The sequence below is a fragment of the Candidozyma auris genome, chromosome 3 (genome assembly GCF_003013715.1).
Source record: "Candidozyma auris chromosome 3, complete sequence".
NCBI classification, from domain to species: Eukaryota; Fungi; Ascomycota; class Pichiomycetes; order Serinales; family Metschnikowiaceae; genus Candidozyma; species Candidozyma auris.
In genome coordinates this window covers 1,839,745-1,857,615 of record NC_072814.1, presented here as the reverse complement: position 1 = coordinate 1,857,615, position 17,871 = coordinate 1,839,745, and the positions used below count along the sequence as shown (strand labels likewise).

Here is a 17,871-nt window from a genome sequence, read left to right as displayed (position 1 = left end):
CCATCCAATGGGCTACACCGTTTCTTGTGCCTTTTGAAGAGAAACATGGGTGTCAGGTCGTTCTTTCTCGTATTTCTCCACAAGGTACTTTTCTAGCAACACAAAGTTTCGTGAGTTGCACTTGTACAAGACGTTGATGAAGTCGCCTACTAAGGGAATGAGCCCAATGCCAAAGTCACAGGCAACATTGACCATCATCTTCTGGCGCAACGCAGGAGGAAGACCACCTTCCACTTGCCCAGCTTTCTTCACAAGCTGCAAAGCAAAAAGCATGGCGATAATGTCGCCAATCCACGGAAGCAACCCGATCACTCCAGCCCACCCAATACGAAGCCCACAGAGGCTGAGTTGCAAGTCCAACCGGTACGCTTTTCGCTTGACCGACTTCAAGATCTTGAGGTCGTGCTTGGGGATGAAGTCAGGAAGCGCTCTTTTGCGTTTGGCGCCTTTGCGTTGGTAAAAGTGCAAGTCTTCGTCTGGAATGGGCTCGAAGTATGGGTCCTCTTCAGGGCCCACGGCTACAACATGGTCGAGGCCGGTCTGTGGTTAGTATAACGATTGATGTTGCTGCTGGACAAATTCTCGACTTACCTTGCGAAGAAAGTACTTGTAGAGGAGCTGGGACATTTACTCTGGGAGGTTCACTCGAAAGTTGGGCGGAAACTGGGCAGTGATATGGACGGGGCTGACTGTGCGAAAATGGTGGGTTATGAAGCAAAGATCAGGAAAAGAAGCAAGCACGGTCTTGAAATGCGTGATGGTGATTCTGTTGTAAATGGTGGAGAAAGGAATTGTATGGCGTTCGACTTCTTCTTTTTTTCGTTTGGTCACCTTTTGCTAAAGAGGCGGAGTGGGAACAACGTTTTTGCTATTTGTGGTGGATATGGTGAGGCTGTAATTCGCAACCATTGAAAAGCTTCGGTGCTGGCTGCCGTGCATGAGGTACACATTGCGGCCACATAGTGAGCACAAAACATTTGCTAATTGTCACTTGATAATTTCACAATTGTTCCAAATAAGGGAAACCTGATCATCTATGCACCGCTATTTTTTATTTTCTGTCATTTTTTCTATACCTTCTGTCGTTGGTTTCTATACCTTCTGTCGTTGGTTTCTACACCATCTGTGTCGTGTATCATGGATGTATGTATTTATTAATGCATATCATGGCAGTCGTGAATAAGTATTCTTTGTGAATGGTGGGCTCACACCTTTTTCGCCGCCTTCAACTTGGCGAAATACTCTTTTCTTAGGTTCCTCAAGTCTGGAGGCTGCTCGATCCCGAGCTCTTGGCGGAGCTCGTTGATATCCTTCTCCAAGATCTTTTCCCAGTAAACGTTGATTAGAGGCTTGGAATTGAGCCCACTTTTGATGGCCCATGGGTAGTAGATATTATATAAGCGTTCCTTCTGCGAGGGCTTCAACCGCAATGGCGCAAAGAGGGCTCCTAGGCCGGGCATCGGCATGCCCATGTTCATGAACTCCAACACCTTGACGGCAATCTCGCCTTCGATGATGATGGGCAACCCGGTGATGGCATGGTAGAAGTCGTGACACTCTCTGTACCTCTGAAAAATGTAAGCCAATTCGTCATTATCGATGTAGCGTACAGGCACCCTTGTGTCTGGAGAGACACCTTCACGATCAAGCCAGTTGATGTATGTTTTACCGATGGTGTTGTCGGATAATGAGCGCAAGTAGTCGAGGTCTAACGACGTGCTCGTGATCCTGGGTCTCTCTTTCAAAATTTGTCTTCCAACAGGATCAGACAACATCTGCCTTTGAAGGCGGCGTAATACAGGAGCAATGGCCGTTGACTCACCTAAAGCCACGATGTTCTCGTTTCTCTCCGGATGGAAGTATGAACCAACGGCAGAGCCAACGAACATGAGGGCTCGCTCAAAAGTGTAAAGGGGCACATGACCAGGATACTCTGGCTCGCCACGTTTCCAGTACTTGTTTTCAAGCATTGTCTGATTGCTCTTGTTAAGAGCTTTATTCGGATCGTCATAGTGAAGCTGGCCATTTTCCATCTTAGAGGCAAGACGGTTATTCTCATTAAACATCAACGAGCCCAATGCTGTAAGGGCAGTGGGAATGATGAACGTACGCTTCTGGGACAAGGCCAGGACCACACTTCTCAGCGGTGCTGGGAGCATGGTGATGTTTTTGTGTGTGTATGGTAAAGCTTAGATTAAACGAGTACCCTCGAAAGTAATTTTTTTGGTACCCGCGTTAAAATGGTGCTATCTTGATGGTTGTATGCAATTACGGTCGCACCATGCCTACCGCTTTCACTTATGGCAAGTCTGGTACACGAATCCAGCAAGAATTATCACCAATCCCACAGCAACGCCCTTGGTCCGTAGTTGGTTCACTTGCTCAAAAGCTTCATTCATTGATGGATTTTTCACGATCGTTCCTTCTGGAGAGGCGAACTTGTTGCTCTGTATGTGTTTGTGAGCGCCTGAGTCCTCACTGCCGAGATCAGAACTATTGGAGATCTCGTCGACGTCCTCAGACCCATCGGTTGAGCCTTCTTTGACTAGTTTGCCTGTACCGAAATCGAATGAGGATATATCAACGGAGATGCGTCGCGGGGCTCCAGGTGTTTCTGAATATTCTGATCTTGCTTGATCGTCTTCTTGAGGCTCAACGCCTTGTCTGCTATGGGTACTTGGTAATCTCTGGAGCTCAAGCTCTTTTTGTAGCTCGGTATGCTCATGTTTCAATTTCTCTACCTGTGACTCAAGAAAGCGGATACTGTTTTCTCTCTCTTCGAGCTGTCTCACCTGCTCGGCGATTCGAGACTCAAACTTCGTCAGTTGCATGTCAAGCTCCAGAACGAAGCGTAGCTCGTGCTTCTTGACTTCGCCCTTGACGTATTCGTCATTTATCTCGTTGACCTTCTTCAGGTAATTACTTAAAAAGGTCTGGAGAGATTTTAGGGTATTGTTTTGCTGCTTGACTTTGGCCAAGTTCGATACCAAAGTAGTCAAAGTGGATTCTAAGTCGTTGGACCTCACTAGACGTGAATTGACAAATATACCATTTGTGACAGGCTCCGCTGTAGTTGCAGAAAATACTTCTTCCATCGACGGAGTCACGTCTGAGAACATTCCCAGTTCAAAGGACTTACTCGTGGTGAGAACTCCTCCGTAAGGGTCGTTTGCCTCGTCCTCTTCCACTTCTTGTTTCTTTCCCGAGATCTGCTCGAAAAGCCCCTGTAAGTAGTCTAAATGTCGTTTTTCAGCACCGGTGAATTTGCTCACTATCTCTGGTGTGAGTTTGGGTAACCCACTGAGCATAGGTGCAGACGGGGTGTTGGAAACTATACTGATATCTTCAACCATAGCGCTTATTTGCTTATGGCTTGTCTCCACCTGAATGTTGAACCCCAAATTAATTCTGTCTCCAATATTTATGGGCACAGGCTCCGAGGAAATCTTCTCCTGGTTCACATAGGTGCCGTTGGAGGAGCCCATATCCTGGATCATCAATTGTCCCGACTTGGGTTCAATGAATAAAGAAGCATGGTTTCGCGAGAGAACTCTCGAGTCAAAGTACCCGTTGGACACCGATGGCTTCACTTTTGTGCCGGTGGGACGGCCCAATTTGCACACTTCTGGAAAGTATGGCACATGGATGTGTTTCCTTACAAAGGTATCATTCAAAGGAACCAATGTCACATAGAACTCCGATTGATGCCTTTCGGGCAACAGGTAGCCCAGCTTCGTCCTTGTGTGACTTGGTCTCCCGTTGGCACCCCCGTTGCCATTCCGTCTGTGAGTTCGGGCCTGGACCGAAACTGTATGAGGGATCACCTGTGACTGGGAGTTGGACCTTCTACGAGAGACACTTTCTCTCGGAGGCGCCAAATGGCCCGACTCTCTTGCCGCTAAAGAAGCTGGCGGCCGGTGCATCTGCATCGAGGTGGCGGTCATGCAACGGTTCAAGCGGTTCTAGTGGGTTGTATGAAATGAGACGATGGTAGGTAGACGGTTTCAAGGGAGCACACCAGTACACCGCAATTGTGGGTGGCATTGATCTGCCACTGGAGAAACTTAAGTAAAATGATATGGTGATTCTATGGGTTTGGGCGAACTGAATTAGTCGAATTGTATGGCTGGTAGGTTTTTTTTTCCTGGAAAGCTGGTGGACAAATGGGTGTTCATAGCCTTCGCAATGGCTGCAAAACAGATACTTACAGAGTTATAGTCTTAATCAGCAGAGGCCATCATTCATGGAGAAGCATTCGAGGAGTGCCCTTTTTGCTTCATAAGTCAAAACAAAAACTACTCATTTAGTTTTCATGTTGTTTTGTTTCCTCATGTATATGTCAAATCCATTGGGTACACCTTGCAACTCTACACTGGTACGCCAGGCGCGAATAGATGGTAAACATACAAACAAGCTACGATCTGATCAACCACCTCTCCAATACTACAAGCATGTCGCTGCCCCCACTATATACCTGCGCCCGTATATTTGAAGACTCTGTTGATCTTTTGGGCTCTTCATTGGCGTCACTAGAAAGAGCTACTCGTGATACCCCCAGACTCAAACAGGTGCTAGACACACAGAAGGTGTTTGGGTTGGTGCCTGAACGAGATATCCAGAATGCCCAGGCTAGACTCAAGAGCGAAACGCACCCTCAGATCACGTACTTGCTAGAAAAGCTAGAGAAGGAAGTGGCCAGGTTGAGGAGGAAGAAAGCGTCCCTCGAGAGTGACTTCAATCTACGCAAGGTCCGTTTGGAATCGGTGCTAAGGAAGGATTCTGTGGAGAGTCTAGAACAAGAGGCTAAGTATGAGAGGTTGAGAATGTTCAGGACAAAGAGAGACCGTCTTAAGTATAGTTTGTCTCGTCAAAGACTTCAAAAGTATAGACAAATTCCGCTGCTTCCCCCGCCAGACCAATCCTAGAGTGTGGTTTAGGCTGCATGATCCTCCTTGGCGGCCTGATTTTCTGTTTCACCTTCAAGAAGATCTTGACCGTTCATGTGCTCTATGGTCGTGATGTTGAGCAACTTGGCCACCTCTTTGGCGAACAAGTCTCCTGCCTCCTTCACGCTTACGCTGACGTCAGGACGCATCTCCTTCAACGACGTTGCTCGAGTTCCTGGCAACCCACACATGGTATATGTGTTTAAGAACTTCATATCAGGGTCGATGTTGACCCCCACTCCATAGGACGTGATAGCACGCTGAATATTGCACCCTACAGAGGCAATCTTCTTATCGTTAGGGGCCATCCATACTCCTGGATTCTCGTTGACGTAGCTCTGAAGCCCATAGTTCTTCTGCAACATATTTTGCACGCCTCGAAGTAGGACAGCGTCGACGAAGCACTTCACTGTAAGATGAGTGAACTGCTTCAAATCTAAAATCAAATATGCTGTGAGCTGCCCGTTTCCATGCCATGTAACTTGCCCGCCTCGCTCAAGCTGGTGGTATTGACACCCGAGAGCCTCATACTCTTTTATATTTTGTGCCAACTGTGGATTCTGCTTCATTTGCTTACCTCCAGTGTAGACATTGTCGAACTCAAACGTCAAGATGGTAGGAAAGGGCTTCATCAGAAGCACCTGATTTAAAAACTTGTTCTCATAATCTGAAAGCGCAAAGCCTTGATTCATAAGGTCCTTCAGCTGCTTGCGTATCTTAGCTTCCATCTTCTTGAAGTCCAAGTTGGCTGCCACCATCTTTTGCTGGATGGCCTCGCCCTTGGCAAAGGGAGTAATGCCAGGGAAATGAATATGACGCAATCTCTTGTAGTTTTCATTAAGAGGATGAAACTTTGTGCAAGTTGAGCTTGCTCTCGTCAGTATTCTTGGTAGCATTGTTCTCGTAGGAAATGAAAGAAGATGGAGGTTTTACTTTTTGACTCGGACTTGCAGCTGACCCACACCGTCCGGGTAATCGAGCTTGATATGAAGAAAGGCGGAGACTTCGAAAAGAATGGAAGATTGCTGAAGAGTGAAGACTCAAATTCTCTATGATGTTTTTTTCTTTCCTTTATTAGCTACACTTAGCTAAAGTTCGTCAATTATATAGGTCGCGTTCAGTCTCTGGCACTACACATACCATAGATCCAATACCTACAGACACTTGAATAAACTCAGCTAACACCTCAGATCCACTTATCTGAATATCAAAATCCTTGCGCTCATTGCCACGCCATGGGTAAGACGGAGGCGAGAGTAAGGCCTCGGAAGACAGTGAAGGAGCATCTGAGAAAGTTCAAGACGAACCAAGTGGTGATAGGCAATTCGAGAATCGCCAGAATTGACGATACTGATGTGGGCAATCCTCAGCTAGATCTACTTCTGCAGTTGTTCTTGAAGAAGAAATTGCTGGGGCGGTATAGCAAGACTTCAAAAAGGCAACTTGCGGAGAACTTGCCTTTGTTAGTGGGTTCAGGCTACCCTGAGGTGAATTTCGAGATCCACTTGTTTCTCAGCACGATTGTGACCAATTATGTCTGCTCTTGGTACACGAAGCTTGGAACTGACAACTACGATTTTGTCGAGGAGGTTTATTCGACTTTGTGCTTCATAACAAGGGATTTGATGATGAGGATAGAGCATGCGTTGAGAGGGGACAAATCCCTCTTCTTGCTCGATGATCTCGCTACCATCCTTGATAGACATTTAAGAGAGACTCATTTAGAGGGTGGAGAGTTCTATTTTCTTCAAGAGGCTAAATTCCAGCAGCAGAATGTACACCGGGTGACCAAACCTTTGACGGACCAAGAGATTGTAGAACAGTACTTGGCCAGCCAGCATGCCATCTTTGATCCCCACACAAGACCACTGGATACTCAAGACCAGAATTCAGACATCCGAATTTTGTATTTCAGAGTCCTTGCTCACAAGCTTCTTGAAACCACCTTTGCGAGGTCAAAAGGGAAAAACCCGCTTTCGTCAGAGATTGTGCGGAGCTTTGTGGTAAACCTCATGGGAGATTTTGTGTTGGAGAAGCTCTTCATGAAATTATCTTCTCCATCCTTTGTTTTGCAAACTGTGGTGGCCAAGGTAGTCGAGGTGACATCGGAACAAGAGAAAACGGGTTCACCTGTTTCTTGGTCTGGCAAAATTCAGCAGGCGTATTCTTCATTCATGTTGTTTATTTATGCTGCCAAGATGAAAAAGCAGGAGGTCTTGAACACCGAGGTGAGAGGTCAAAGTTGGTCGCCTTTCAAATCCCCAGTATTTTCCTTGCTTAATACCCTCACAGGCTTTCCTAACCGACTACCCAATCTATTCTTCGTGATGTGTATGTTCCAGACGTTCATCACGTCTTTGGGAGTTGTAACGGCAAAGTTGAATACTTTCGTGAGCTCGTATATTTTGAAGTGGGTCTCCTCAAGCTGGGTGTTGGAGGACAAGAATTTGGCTGCAAACCTCATGAACCTCAGGAAGTTGTTATTTGAACAGGACAATGCAGAACAATCCAACCAAATTCATCTGCGTCAGGAACTCGGTGAACTTCTTTTTAAGAATTTCAAAGCTCTACTATCAAAGTTGGGCTGTTCAGCTGAATGGTTGTCATATAAAGAAGAGAGTGAGCTCGACGCAATTGCATCAATTGTCAACACGCTTTCCCAATTTGAAGGCAGCTGCATTTGTAACGATGGACCGGATGAGAGCAAGCTCAACCAGCTCCTTATCATTCAAGCTTTGGACCTTATCATAGCCCGCTTGTACCCAGAATTGGTCAAGCCTACTGGAGTTTAAGTGCAGGCAACTGAGACACTGTAGTAAAGGTGTTTCCAGCACTGAACATTTATCCACATAATTGAAATCAAGATTCATGGATGCCATTGTTGATGCCCTAAACAACCCTTGTCAATACAACTTTAGTTGCCTACTTAAGGGCTCTGCTGATTGGGGCGACAGTGAAAATGAAACACAGAAGGTCCGCAACACCCTTGAGCTCTTTGCTCTTGGTAACTACGACAGCTATCTTCGACATAAATCCGATTTTCTCGAGCTCCTGCCATGCATGACAAAGAAACTTGTTGAGTTGACGTTGATTTCCGCGTGCAACGAAAATGAAGGCAGAGAAGTGTCCTTTGAGGTTCTCATGCGAGACTACTCCCTAAAGCTGGCTTTAGAGGGTAGGTATGAGGCATTGGAGGTAATACTTATGGAGATGATCGACAAGAATTTGATCATTGCCAGTATGGATGAGGGAAAAGGTACAGTGAAATTTCTTGAGTCGCTAAGTGTGAGAGATGTCTACAACTCTGATCGCTACACGCTTCAAATTCTCGAAGAAAAAGAAATACGTAAGCGATCAGTCCAAGAAGCCCGGGCGTTTCTTGAGCATTATCTAAATACCAGGATAGTTCCGGCGCAAGCCGAGCTCAAAGATGCCGGCGCTTCAGCTCAATAAAATTTGCATTTATTTATGATAAATAGATTGTCGTGAAGTGGGATGAAACGAATAACGTGATTGATGCCTTGGTGAGTGTAATTATAGCCGGATCTCATCTAATGTGCTTAAGCAGTGAAGAGCTTGGCGACGATACCAGTCACACCGCCCTCTTCTCTCTTCTCGATCTCGTACACACCGTAAGCAGCCACACCGGTGCCAAACGTCAACAAGTACATGGCGTAGTTGTGGTAGGCACCGTAAACTCTCTTGGGAATGTAGTCAATGATACATGACTGGAACCCGACCCACGAGTGAGCAAGCAAGAATGCACTCAATGTGGAGTCAAGCACCATGGAGGGGCCACTGACGAAAGAAGCACCAATTAAAGGCACAAGACCAATGGCAATAGCTCTTTCAGCGGTCCAGTGAGCGGAACCATGCAGCTTGGCTGGCTTTGGAGGCTGGTAGGCGTCGTTCACGGTACCGACAATGTTGCCAGGAGGCTGTGGAATAGTCTTGATGGAACGAGCGGCCTGAAGCAAGGATGGTCTCAAGAGCTGTCTTTGGGAGGCAAGGCCCATACGTGTAAGGGACAACATGGTTGTAAACAGATCTGGTAGAAGTAAGTTATCAGTAGTTCAGAGGTTTTTTTTCTAGTACTTCATAGAGCCATGTGAGCACCCCGGGTTTTCTGCTTAACACTTACACTTACTCGGCATATGATTGGACGGTGCCGCGACCCGGAGCTTCCACCCAAACACCACTTGATTCAATTCAAGATGATGGCTTTGGTAGCATTTTGAAATAACGTAGTTGCAGCTAATGAAAGGTGCGTCGCCTTGACGAAACTAATGTTCCATGTCTTGCAGTATGCTAAACATGTGTGGCGTTTTAGGGTAAGTAGTGTAAGCTGTTTTCGCATCCAATTTCGCAGCCATTGCATATCTCTTCAGGTGATCTTCTTCAATTGTTTGTGATCACTCTTGGTCCTCGTCTTCGTGCTCTTCGAGCTCCGGCGTTTTTTCTGGAGGTCCAAATCTCTCTTTGAGTGCTTTTTCAAGCACACCAAGGGGACCCTTGTAGTAGATGATCTTGGTGAACCGTTGCACCACACTGTCATACCAGGAAGGTGGATCAGTTTCAAACTCGTTCAAGTCTTCACGGAGAGCCATACAACGTTCTTGAGACTGCTTGTCCTTGAGCCTTCCATACATTATCACCAAATTATCCAATACGGCTGACAAGATGGGCGTGGCTCGAGCGATGCTCTTATGATCAAAGTAGATCTCATCCACCACCTCTTCTCCCCATGCAACAGCGCTGTCCTTGAAGTTTTTGGCCCACAAGATCTCTGAGACATGACACTTGATCTCCGCAGAAAGCATCTTAAGGTTCTCTTCATCACAGTTGAAAAGAGGGTACGAGGCTTGCGTCAACTCTCCAGATAGGATAGTTTTCTCCACGCTGGAGATTCTTTTCAAGTTGGCCAAGTAGATGTTGAGTGCTTTCGAAAGCAAAGCCTGTTTCTCCTTCTTGCTCCTCACTGATTTGCTTTCGGACGCATACAAAAATGCAAGACCATTCAAAGAGTGTATGAGCTCGTCAGAAATCCTCAGGTCTTCCTGAAGAAGGAAATCTTTAATGTGAACTCGCAGAAACGTCTGTGCCAACATGTCAATGGCGTGTTTTAGATAATATTCTTTCTCGTCTGCCGAGAATGAAATCCCACTCAAAAGACGAGAGCACTGACTCATTCTCTCTGCATCGCCCAATCTATAAAAAACCTCATCGTTGTCGATTATCTGTTTGAGCATGGCTCTCGATTCAGCAACGTGTTCTTTCGCCAAAAGTGCACGAGAGTAGCGCAATACTATATCGATGTAGAAGTTGGCAAAATCTGCACCCTTTTTCTGAAGTAAATCTTCACTGCTCACCAAAGGAACAAGGTAGTTTCTTTGTCCATTGACTGTCTCTTCAAACGAGTAATCAGGATCAATATCCTTCCCTATGTTAGCAAGCAACCTGCGGTAGTGCTTTACTGCGTGTCTGGGCAGTTTGAGCACATCGTCTTTGCCTATACCTTTCACCGCAATGACAGTATTTTCCAACCCCACCAGCAACGGAATATGTTGGCGTTTATCAGCGTCATGATATAGAAGATATAGAGAGCCAAAACAAACAACTAGACCCCCTAAGTAGGCACCGGCGAGGATATTGGCGATGAGACCTCCAGATCTCAAAGAGCCTAGAGCGTTTGCAGAAAGCTGTCGACGCTGAATGACAGGAAAAAAGGGAATCCGCCTTAGCCCAAGAGCTCTATGAGATCGCCAATGTATACTTCGAGCCAAGCGAAACATAATAATCTGAGAAGTAGCTTCGTGGTGTCTCCTAGCTTGACGCTCGATGCAATTTGGTTGAGCGCTGTAGATGTCTCATAGTTAAGCGGTGCAGGAAATCAGCTACCACATTCATTATCAACAACTACATTGAAGCAACCAAAAGGGTCTTTGATGTGACTAAACTGATGTCACTAAGTAGAATCCTTCGATGGGTCGTAACCAACTGGCTCGTCACCGACCCAGATCTACGGCTAGACGAACCCCGCAGAAATTACCATACCAAAACACCTACAAACAGGGCCCACATATATATTTGTGGAGGCAGATTCAAGTCCACGAAACAATGGCCCATTCATGTTGGAGTGCTTGTCGTGATCGTTGCTGGTGGAGTGCTTTTTTGGGTTTTTGAGGCGTCTTGGCTCTGGCACAATGTGCTGCCAGCTTTGGTGATCATTTTCTCGTATTTGTGGTTCTTGACAACCATGTTCATGGTGAAGACAGCTGGATGTGATCCAGGATTTGCTCCTAAAAATACTCATGTGTCCTACAGCCCGCATTTGATAGAGTCGAAGAATCATAAGCCTCCAGACGAATTCTTCAGCACTGTCTCGCTACCGTACTATAACGATACCCACGGCACAACAGTGAAATACTGTGTTACCTGCCACATTTGGCGGCTTCCAAGAATGAGCCATTGCAATCTGTGCAAATCATGTGTTTATGTTCACGACCATCATTGTGTGTTCATGAACAATTGCATAGGTTTCAGGAACTACCGCTACTTTCTTTGGTTTTTGCTCTTAGCAGTGCTAACTTCAGTCATGTTATCCGTCTTGGGCTGGATCCACACCTATCATTATAGAATACTGGGACGTGACAATATTGACACATTCAAGGACTCAATATCAGAAAACCCTGGTGCATTTCTCCTAGCATTATACGGTCTTTGCGGCTTTGTATACCCAGCAATGTTGCTAATTTTCCATTTGTTTTTATCAGCCAATAACCTTACCACAAGAGAGTATTTAAACTTTGTACGTGGAACAAGGCATGCGCCCGAGGACGAGCGGTACGTCAATGTCTACAACACACAAAGTGCCTGGCGCAATTTGTGGAACGCGTGGTGGGCCATGCCTCAAGGTGTCTCTTCCACAGATATCAGAGGACGATATAAAAGTGGAAATCTTCGCCATGAGCCTCTTAAGGCTTTTGAAGCTGATTGAGAGACGCCTGTGATTGTCAGATAGGACCTCCACTCTATCCAAACTCAAAGGAGGAGAATGTAACTAAGACGATGGTTGAATTCCCTAAGCTCTTATGAGGTCTTGTATCAAGTGTCCGCTCAAGCTCTATCTCTCCTAATCGTTGCCACGACACTATAACAATTGAATTATACACAGAATAATAGTCATGTCAGAAAATTAATTTCAAGGATGTTGCTTACGAATCGCCATAGCTAAACCTAGCAGACCGAAGCTATGCGGAACATGAACTCCAAGCCATCTTGTACTATGAGAAAATCTTGATTACAAGACTCTACTTGATACCATCGTGGAAACGGATCTGCAATTCATTCTTGCTATGGAGTTTAAGTTGTAAATTTCGGCAGTCACAGAATACAAACCAGCCCATTGAGTTCACTTTGAGATCCCCTCTCGTCATAGAATACTCATTTACATAGCCTATAACACTTGCACCTTTTGCGCACTTTAATGCCATATTGTATATTCCCGGTGACCACAAAGTGCACCAACACACCCTAAAAGAAGATGTTAAAAATAATTCTTCAGGACCTCTTTTTAATCATAACTCCATACAAGGCAATTAGTCTCATGCGTATTTAGATACGCTCTCTAGTAATCCTACCTACTGTAAGACGCGCATCATTAGAGTTCCCGATCTAGCACAACATCAACACATATCTCTTCCCAAGCATACATGAGTATCCCGCCCAATAAGGGCCCGAAAGACTTAGTGGAGGCGTTGGCAGTGAGCCCCTACTATCACTTGATCCCCAAACAGGAAATAACGACCTTTTTATCCTTCTTCAGCCTAGAGCATCCTTCGGTTTCATCACTCGTTCCCAATGATAGACTACATGAGACCGTGTCTAAATCCGTTGAAGCGATGTCAAACGATCCCGAGGCGTATAAGGATGCAATTGACACGCTTGTACAGAAATTCAACGGGTTCTCAGGAGAAGACCTAGATGATATCAAGTTCAAGAAGCCTATCATTGCAAGTGAGGGAGTCGCCTCTGACATCAATCTAACACTGTCTACCTTGTACTCACGAATTATTGACAGTACAAAAATCTTCAATGACGACATAATTGAGGACACTGCTAACCTTGGAACACCTCCATGCCTTGGTAGAAACATACGGCCAGATGCTGATAGAGAACTATCACGTCAACAGTACGAAAGGCTAATTGCCGAGGAATTCGGCGGAGAAGAAAAAAAGACAAAGCGGTTATTATATCATCTGTCAGCGTTCATCAGGAAGAGGGCAAAAATTGATAAATATCAGCTAGCTGATGCCACCATATTTGAGTTTTATGATCTTTTGGATGGCATTGGCCTAGAATGTACAAGTGACTTGGGTGGACCGCTTACAAAATGCAACTTGGATACATTATTTCGTCTTTTGACTCGCCTTTTGGAGTCGAACAAGTTGCAGGAGCTACATTCAGATTACCTCCGCACGCTTCAAAAGCTTTGCCTCAATCAATTGCAAGTATGCCCTTCAGAAACGCCGCAAGCCATATTGGCGGCAAGAATTTTGATGCTAGTCATCTCCGTAAAGGGCTTGGACAAGGATCTTTATATGGAGACATATATTGTTAAAGTTGTTGACTTCGTCTCCAATTTGCTCGCTCGCAATCATTCAAAGGGAGACTCTGAGATGACTCATGAGGAGATTGCAGGCTTATCTAAATTGGTGAATGAGTTGAGCTGTTACATATCTTCTCGCACTACCGACGAGCAAATTTTGACAAAGATGGAGTATGCATGCTTGAACAAGATGTTCAGCGTAAGTGAGGAAGCTCAAAGTCATGACTTAATCTTCTGCTTGATTCTGCTACTACTTTGCATTTTTGAAAACTATCATCAGCAAAGAGTATTTTTGGTCCATGAGATGTTAAACAACTTTACTCATTTGCAGAAAGACTGTTGCATAAAGCAAGCAAAAGGAGTCTCAACATTCACATATACACTTGTGAGGATGATTCAGTCTTTTGAAGTCCAGTTCCCGAAAGATTTTGAGAATTATTTGCTTATGCCCAAGTCAAGTATTCCGTCAGCTCCTGTGAATACTAAACGTAAGGACCTCCTCGAAACTCTTGCAGTAGCCTTCGACGAGTCAAAACTGATAGCCAGAATGATCTCTACGTTCTGCGTCGAGACGCTTCAAAATACAGAGAGGAGGTCTAGAATTGCATTTGATATATTGGTAGACGATCTTGTGAAATTGCTTGAGTCACCTGAATACCCTGGAGCGGTTTGCATCTCTTCAACCTTGCTATCACATTTAGTTGAGGCTCTTAGAGGAAATCAAATTCCAAGTGCCAACGAGCCCCTTGCGCTCGAATTGTTGGGTCGTATCGGTGCCTATATACTCAGAGCTCAATCTTATAACAACGTGATCACCTCTTTTGATGGCCCATTGAATCCATCTGAAGTTACTGAGCTAAAAGATTTGATGTTAAGCGTAATATATGCATCATCGTCTCCAAGGGGCTACACCACGCTAGTTATCTTTGCAAAAATGCATAGCCTTCTATCGAGAGCGTCTTCTGGAGCATCGCAGCATGGCTTTTTTTACACGGACCCGAGTGAGAGAAGCAAAGCTAGTGATGCAGAGATTGCTCTATACGATGCCATTGATGTGCTTCTAGTGTCGTCTTCAAAAAAACAAGCACACGGTAATCATGACTCGCTGTCGTACACTAAGCTTGCACTTGCCCTCCAGCTCAACTCACTGTATAACGACTTCTTGAGTTCGTTGACCGAATGTCTCGAGAGTACCAAGGTTAGGCTCAATACAAAGGCTGTCAAGGTCTTGTCTGACTTAATTGAGATTGACGCGAGTGTTCTTAAGCTCCCGAAGATCAGCACATCTATATCAAAACTTTTGGAAAGTGATGCAGCGTCGTCACGGGATGCGATTCTTGAGTTATTGGCGAAATACATCTCTATTCATAGCGATCTTCTAGAGAGATACTATATGCCTATTTGCGCAAAAACCACAGACGAGAGTATAGCGGTAAGGAAAAGGGTTATCAGGATCATCAGAGATTTTCTTCCAATTACGGATGACATTAAAATCAAAGCACAGTATTGCATTGGGTTAATGAAGAACCTACAGGATGTCGAGGGAAACATAAAGGATCTTGCCAAAGAAACTTTGTACAAAATTTTACTCTCACCGGATGATAATAATCTTAAGGAAGTCATTGAAATCATGGTGAGTATCTTAGGTCATACCTCGCAAACTCAAAGAGCGTTTGAGCACTATATTCTTACCAGCACAAAAGATAAAAAACACACTCTTGATACGAAGTTGCTCAAGCGCCTCACGGAATCAGCGTTAGAATCTGCGACGAGTCTCTTTGACACTGTCGATGAAAAAGTCTCAGAAAATGCATTAAAGCTTGTCTTTATATTCTCCGACCAAGGACTCAACATTGTGAGTCAAGAAGCCGTCCATTCTCTACAGCCATACATCATGCCGAGCAATGTTGGACAACATGCTTGCTTCTACGCATTAAAGATCATACGCTCGTGGGTCTCAACGTGCAAAAGAGTGACGTTTTCGTTCGCTGAACAAATCGAAGACGTCATTCTTAAACATTTAACGAGATACTCGTCGATTGAACTCCATGAGGCTGTTCAAATTTTGGATCATTTATCAAAAAAGGCTAAACGCTCCAAGAGAGTCGCTTATGCACTTTGTTCATGTATTAAACTGTTGACAACCAACATGAGGAGTAAGTGTGCTAATGAAGATCCTATCGTTGCTAAGCTTATTCAAATAATTGGGAGCTTTGGTGCATTTTGTGATTTCGAGGACTCAAGAGAAATAATTCGAACGGTGGAAGTTGGTCTCAAAGAAGAAGAGACGGTTGTCAGTCTTATCTTGAGGCTAATTCTCCATTTTACAAGCGTCAAGGACCTTCAAGTTCGAACTTCTGCCATGAGGAGTATGTTGTTAACATGCACCAACCATCCAAAGATGTTTCTTCTGAAGCCAATATTGCTGGTTCTTAAAAGTGAATTTCAAAATGGAACGCATAAGATGAAACTTACAATTCTTGAAGGATTCAATACTTTTCTCAAAAAGGAAGAGACGGATTCTAATCGAAGAAACCTTGATGAATCGTGCTCCTCAGAAAAGAAACTCAATGTCGATGTATTTTATGGGATGTCACAAAGCAACATAAATGATGGAGTAATTTCGAGCTTGATTCAAGGGTTTATCAATCCAGCTCTTGAGTTATGCTTGCAAGATGCCAGCTCTCTCGCAATTGTTCCCACAAAGTTCATCGAACTCATCATTAAATTAGGATTTGCGAATCCTAAGATATGTGCCCCCACGATCATTGCCTTGGAGGCATCACCCAACAAATTCGTCAGGAGAATCGCTACAACTTTGCATCAGGATATCTTTGACAAGCATGAGTCCCTCGCTGATAGAAACTACGGTGAAGCCTTCAAACTTGCGGTTAAATACAACAGGAGAGTGAACAGCGATGAGTTCTTGAAAAGCATACTGTTCTTGCGTACGGTGTATCGAGTTGTGAACCGTAACTACTCAAGCAAAAAGAGGTTCATTCATTCGTTGACTCGTTTATTCGCTTTCGATTCCAAATGCACTGACCTCGTTGCCAGCATCGATACCCGAGATATCATAGTATTTCTAGCCGTAAATCTTTCAGTGCTTCCATTTCTGTCCATTGAAGAGGTTTGCTTGGTGTTATACAATTTGGACAGAAGCATCACACAAGAGGGCATGGATTTAGTGGACAGGGTGACATCAACGGTTGGCTCCCAAAACGAGGACACGTTAATTGTGGAAACCTTACAGCTTCTTTTTGTGCACTCACAAAGCACATTGGCACTAATTTACCTTCGGCAAACGCTCTCAGCTGCATATGCCATTCCACATTCGCTTATGGAGACTTATCTGCCCACGAGGCCAGACGTGGAACTTCGTCAACCACCAAAAGCTATTACGTTAATTGACTTCCCTCTTGAGCATCTTGAAATGGACGTAAAGCTATCTCAACCTGGAAGGTTTGGCTCTCTATTCACGAGATTCGTAACATCGATGAGAGACTATACTTTATAAGTTGTTAGCTCACCAGTGGCTCAATCCTTGGATGTATGAACGGTCCAAATACAAGATCGTACCCGTTATGCAAAACTAGACGCAGAGAGGGCCCGAATTTGCTGAGCCTTTCTTCCTCCCGCTCTTGCTGAAGATATTGGTTCGCCATGATCGCCTCATCGCTGTCATCCTCCTCTACTGGCTCACTATCAGCCTTGTTGGAGTCTTTTCGGCTCTCGAACTCCTTTATATCTGCCATGCACTGCTCATTCCGCTGATCCCAATTCTCGTACTTCTGTACGAGCCGCTGAAGTTCCGCAAAGGTTGCCGATCTCTTCCACTGGAGTTCAGCCGGATTAGACTTATCGTTAATGTAGGTGATCTTAGGCAAATGGCGAGCCCAGGTATTCTGCTGCAAAAGCATCAATTGCATTTTAAAGTTGTCTACCTCGTTAGCGATACGATTTTTGTCGGATCCAGTCATGGTTTTCTCATCACGCTTCATTTTACGATGAAAAGGTAGGTAAACGTCATCGCTCAATGGGTCACGTTTAGTACGCTGGCGTCTCGGAAGCACAACCTCTTTTTTCGTTACTTTTGTTGGCTTCAGTATAGCCAATTTCTCGGGAAGTCGGCACAAATCCTTATAATAACGGTATGGCTGGTGTTTTCTGTTCGTGAATTTGGCTCTGTCAATATAAAGAGGCTCATTTTTGAATAGAAGCCCGTTGACGTAATCGAAGTCAAAAAGTTTGCTTGTGGCTCTAGAGTTTTCTTGCAGCCTCAAACGGCGCTTCTCCTTCTCTGCCATTCAACAACGC

The 17,871-nt window shown here is 44.8% G+C and overlaps 11 protein-coding genes across 11 annotated transcripts; 4 read left to right on the top strand and 7 right to left on the bottom strand. All coding sequences in view use genetic code 12, as the record gives it.

Moving 5' to 3' along the window:
• Positions 1 to 12: 12 nt before the first annotated feature.
• Positions 13 to 627, bottom strand: CJI96_0003477 (uncharacterized protein; the record flags this gene model as incomplete). Its single annotated transcript, XM_029032688.2, has 2 exons — positions 13 to 540; positions 592 to 627. 2 exons carry the CDS (start codon positions 625 to 627, stop codon positions 13 to 15), a joined length of 564 nt encoding a protein of 187 aa, XP_028893003.2.
• A 578-nt stretch (positions 628 to 1,205) lies between these two features.
• COQ4 (ubiquinone biosynthesis protein COQ4) lies at positions 1,206 to 2,159 on the bottom strand (the record flags this gene model as incomplete). The annotated part of the gene is made up of 1 exon (XM_029032689.2): positions 1,206 to 2,159. The coding sequence occupies one exon, from the start codon at positions 2,157 to 2,159 to the stop codon at positions 1,206 to 1,208; it is 954 nt and encodes a 317-aa protein (XP_028893004.2).
• A 135-nt stretch (positions 2,160 to 2,294) lies between these two features.
• Positions 2,295 to 3,944, bottom strand: CJI96_0003475 (uncharacterized protein; the record flags this gene model as incomplete). Its single annotated transcript, XM_029032690.2, has 1 exon — positions 2,295 to 3,944. One exon carries the CDS (start codon positions 3,942 to 3,944, stop codon positions 2,295 to 2,297), a length of 1,650 nt encoding a protein of 549 aa, XP_028893005.2.
• A 507-nt stretch (positions 3,945 to 4,451) lies between these two features.
• SPC19 (Spc19p) lies at positions 4,452 to 4,925 on the top strand (the record flags this gene model as incomplete). Its single annotated transcript, XM_029032691.2, has 1 exon — positions 4,452 to 4,925. One exon carries the CDS (start codon positions 4,452 to 4,454, stop codon positions 4,923 to 4,925), a length of 474 nt encoding a protein of 157 aa, XP_028893006.2.
• Positions 4,926 to 4,933: 8 nt separating this feature from the next.
• On the bottom strand, positions 4,934 to 5,842 carry CJI96_0003473 (lipoyl(octanoyl) transferase LIP2; the record flags this gene model as incomplete). Its single annotated transcript, XM_029032692.2, has 1 exon — positions 4,934 to 5,842. The coding sequence occupies one exon, from the start codon at positions 5,840 to 5,842 to the stop codon at positions 4,934 to 4,936; it is 909 nt and encodes a 302-aa protein (XP_028893007.1).
• A 339-nt stretch (positions 5,843 to 6,181) lies between these two features.
• Positions 6,182 to 7,738, top strand: CJI96_0003472 (uncharacterized protein; the record flags this gene model as incomplete). Its single annotated transcript, XM_029032693.2, has 1 exon — positions 6,182 to 7,738. The coding sequence occupies one exon, from the start codon at positions 6,182 to 6,184 to the stop codon at positions 7,736 to 7,738; it is 1,557 nt and encodes a 518-aa protein (XP_028893008.2).
• Positions 7,739 to 7,814: 76 nt separating this feature from the next.
• CJI96_0003471 (uncharacterized protein) lies at positions 7,815 to 8,399 on the top strand (the record flags this gene model as incomplete). Its single annotated transcript, XM_029032694.2, has 1 exon — positions 7,815 to 8,399. One exon carries the CDS (start codon positions 7,815 to 7,817, stop codon positions 8,397 to 8,399), a length of 585 nt encoding a protein of 194 aa, XP_028893009.2.
• Positions 8,400 to 8,506: 107 nt separating this feature from the next.
• On the bottom strand, positions 8,507 to 8,980 carry CJI96_0003470 (succinate dehydrogenase membrane anchor subunit; the record flags this gene model as incomplete). Its single annotated transcript, XM_029032695.2, has 1 exon — positions 8,507 to 8,980. The coding sequence occupies one exon, from the start codon at positions 8,978 to 8,980 to the stop codon at positions 8,507 to 8,509; it is 474 nt and encodes a 157-aa protein (XP_028893010.1).
• Positions 8,981 to 9,358: 378 nt separating this feature from the next.
• CJI96_0003469 (uncharacterized protein) lies at positions 9,359 to 10,738 on the bottom strand (the record flags this gene model as incomplete). Its single annotated transcript, XM_029032696.2, has 1 exon — positions 9,359 to 10,738. The coding sequence occupies one exon, from the start codon at positions 10,736 to 10,738 to the stop codon at positions 9,359 to 9,361; it is 1,380 nt and encodes a 459-aa protein (XP_028893011.2).
• Positions 10,739 to 12,658: 1,920 nt separating this feature from the next.
• On the top strand, positions 12,659 to 17,071 carry CJI96_0003468 (cohesin-loading factor complex subunit SCC2; the record flags this gene model as incomplete). Its single annotated transcript, XM_029032698.2, has 1 exon — positions 12,659 to 17,071. The coding sequence occupies one exon, from the start codon at positions 12,659 to 12,661 to the stop codon at positions 17,069 to 17,071; it is 4,413 nt and encodes a 1,470-aa protein (XP_028893013.2).
• Positions 17,072 to 17,075: 4 nt separating this feature from the next.
• On the bottom strand, positions 17,076 to 17,861 carry CJI96_0003467 (uncharacterized protein; the record flags this gene model as incomplete). The annotated part of the gene is made up of 1 exon (XM_029032699.2): positions 17,076 to 17,861. One exon carries the CDS (start codon positions 17,859 to 17,861, stop codon positions 17,076 to 17,078), a length of 786 nt encoding a protein of 261 aa, XP_028893014.2.
• Between the last annotated feature and the right edge of the window lie 10 nt (positions 17,862 to 17,871).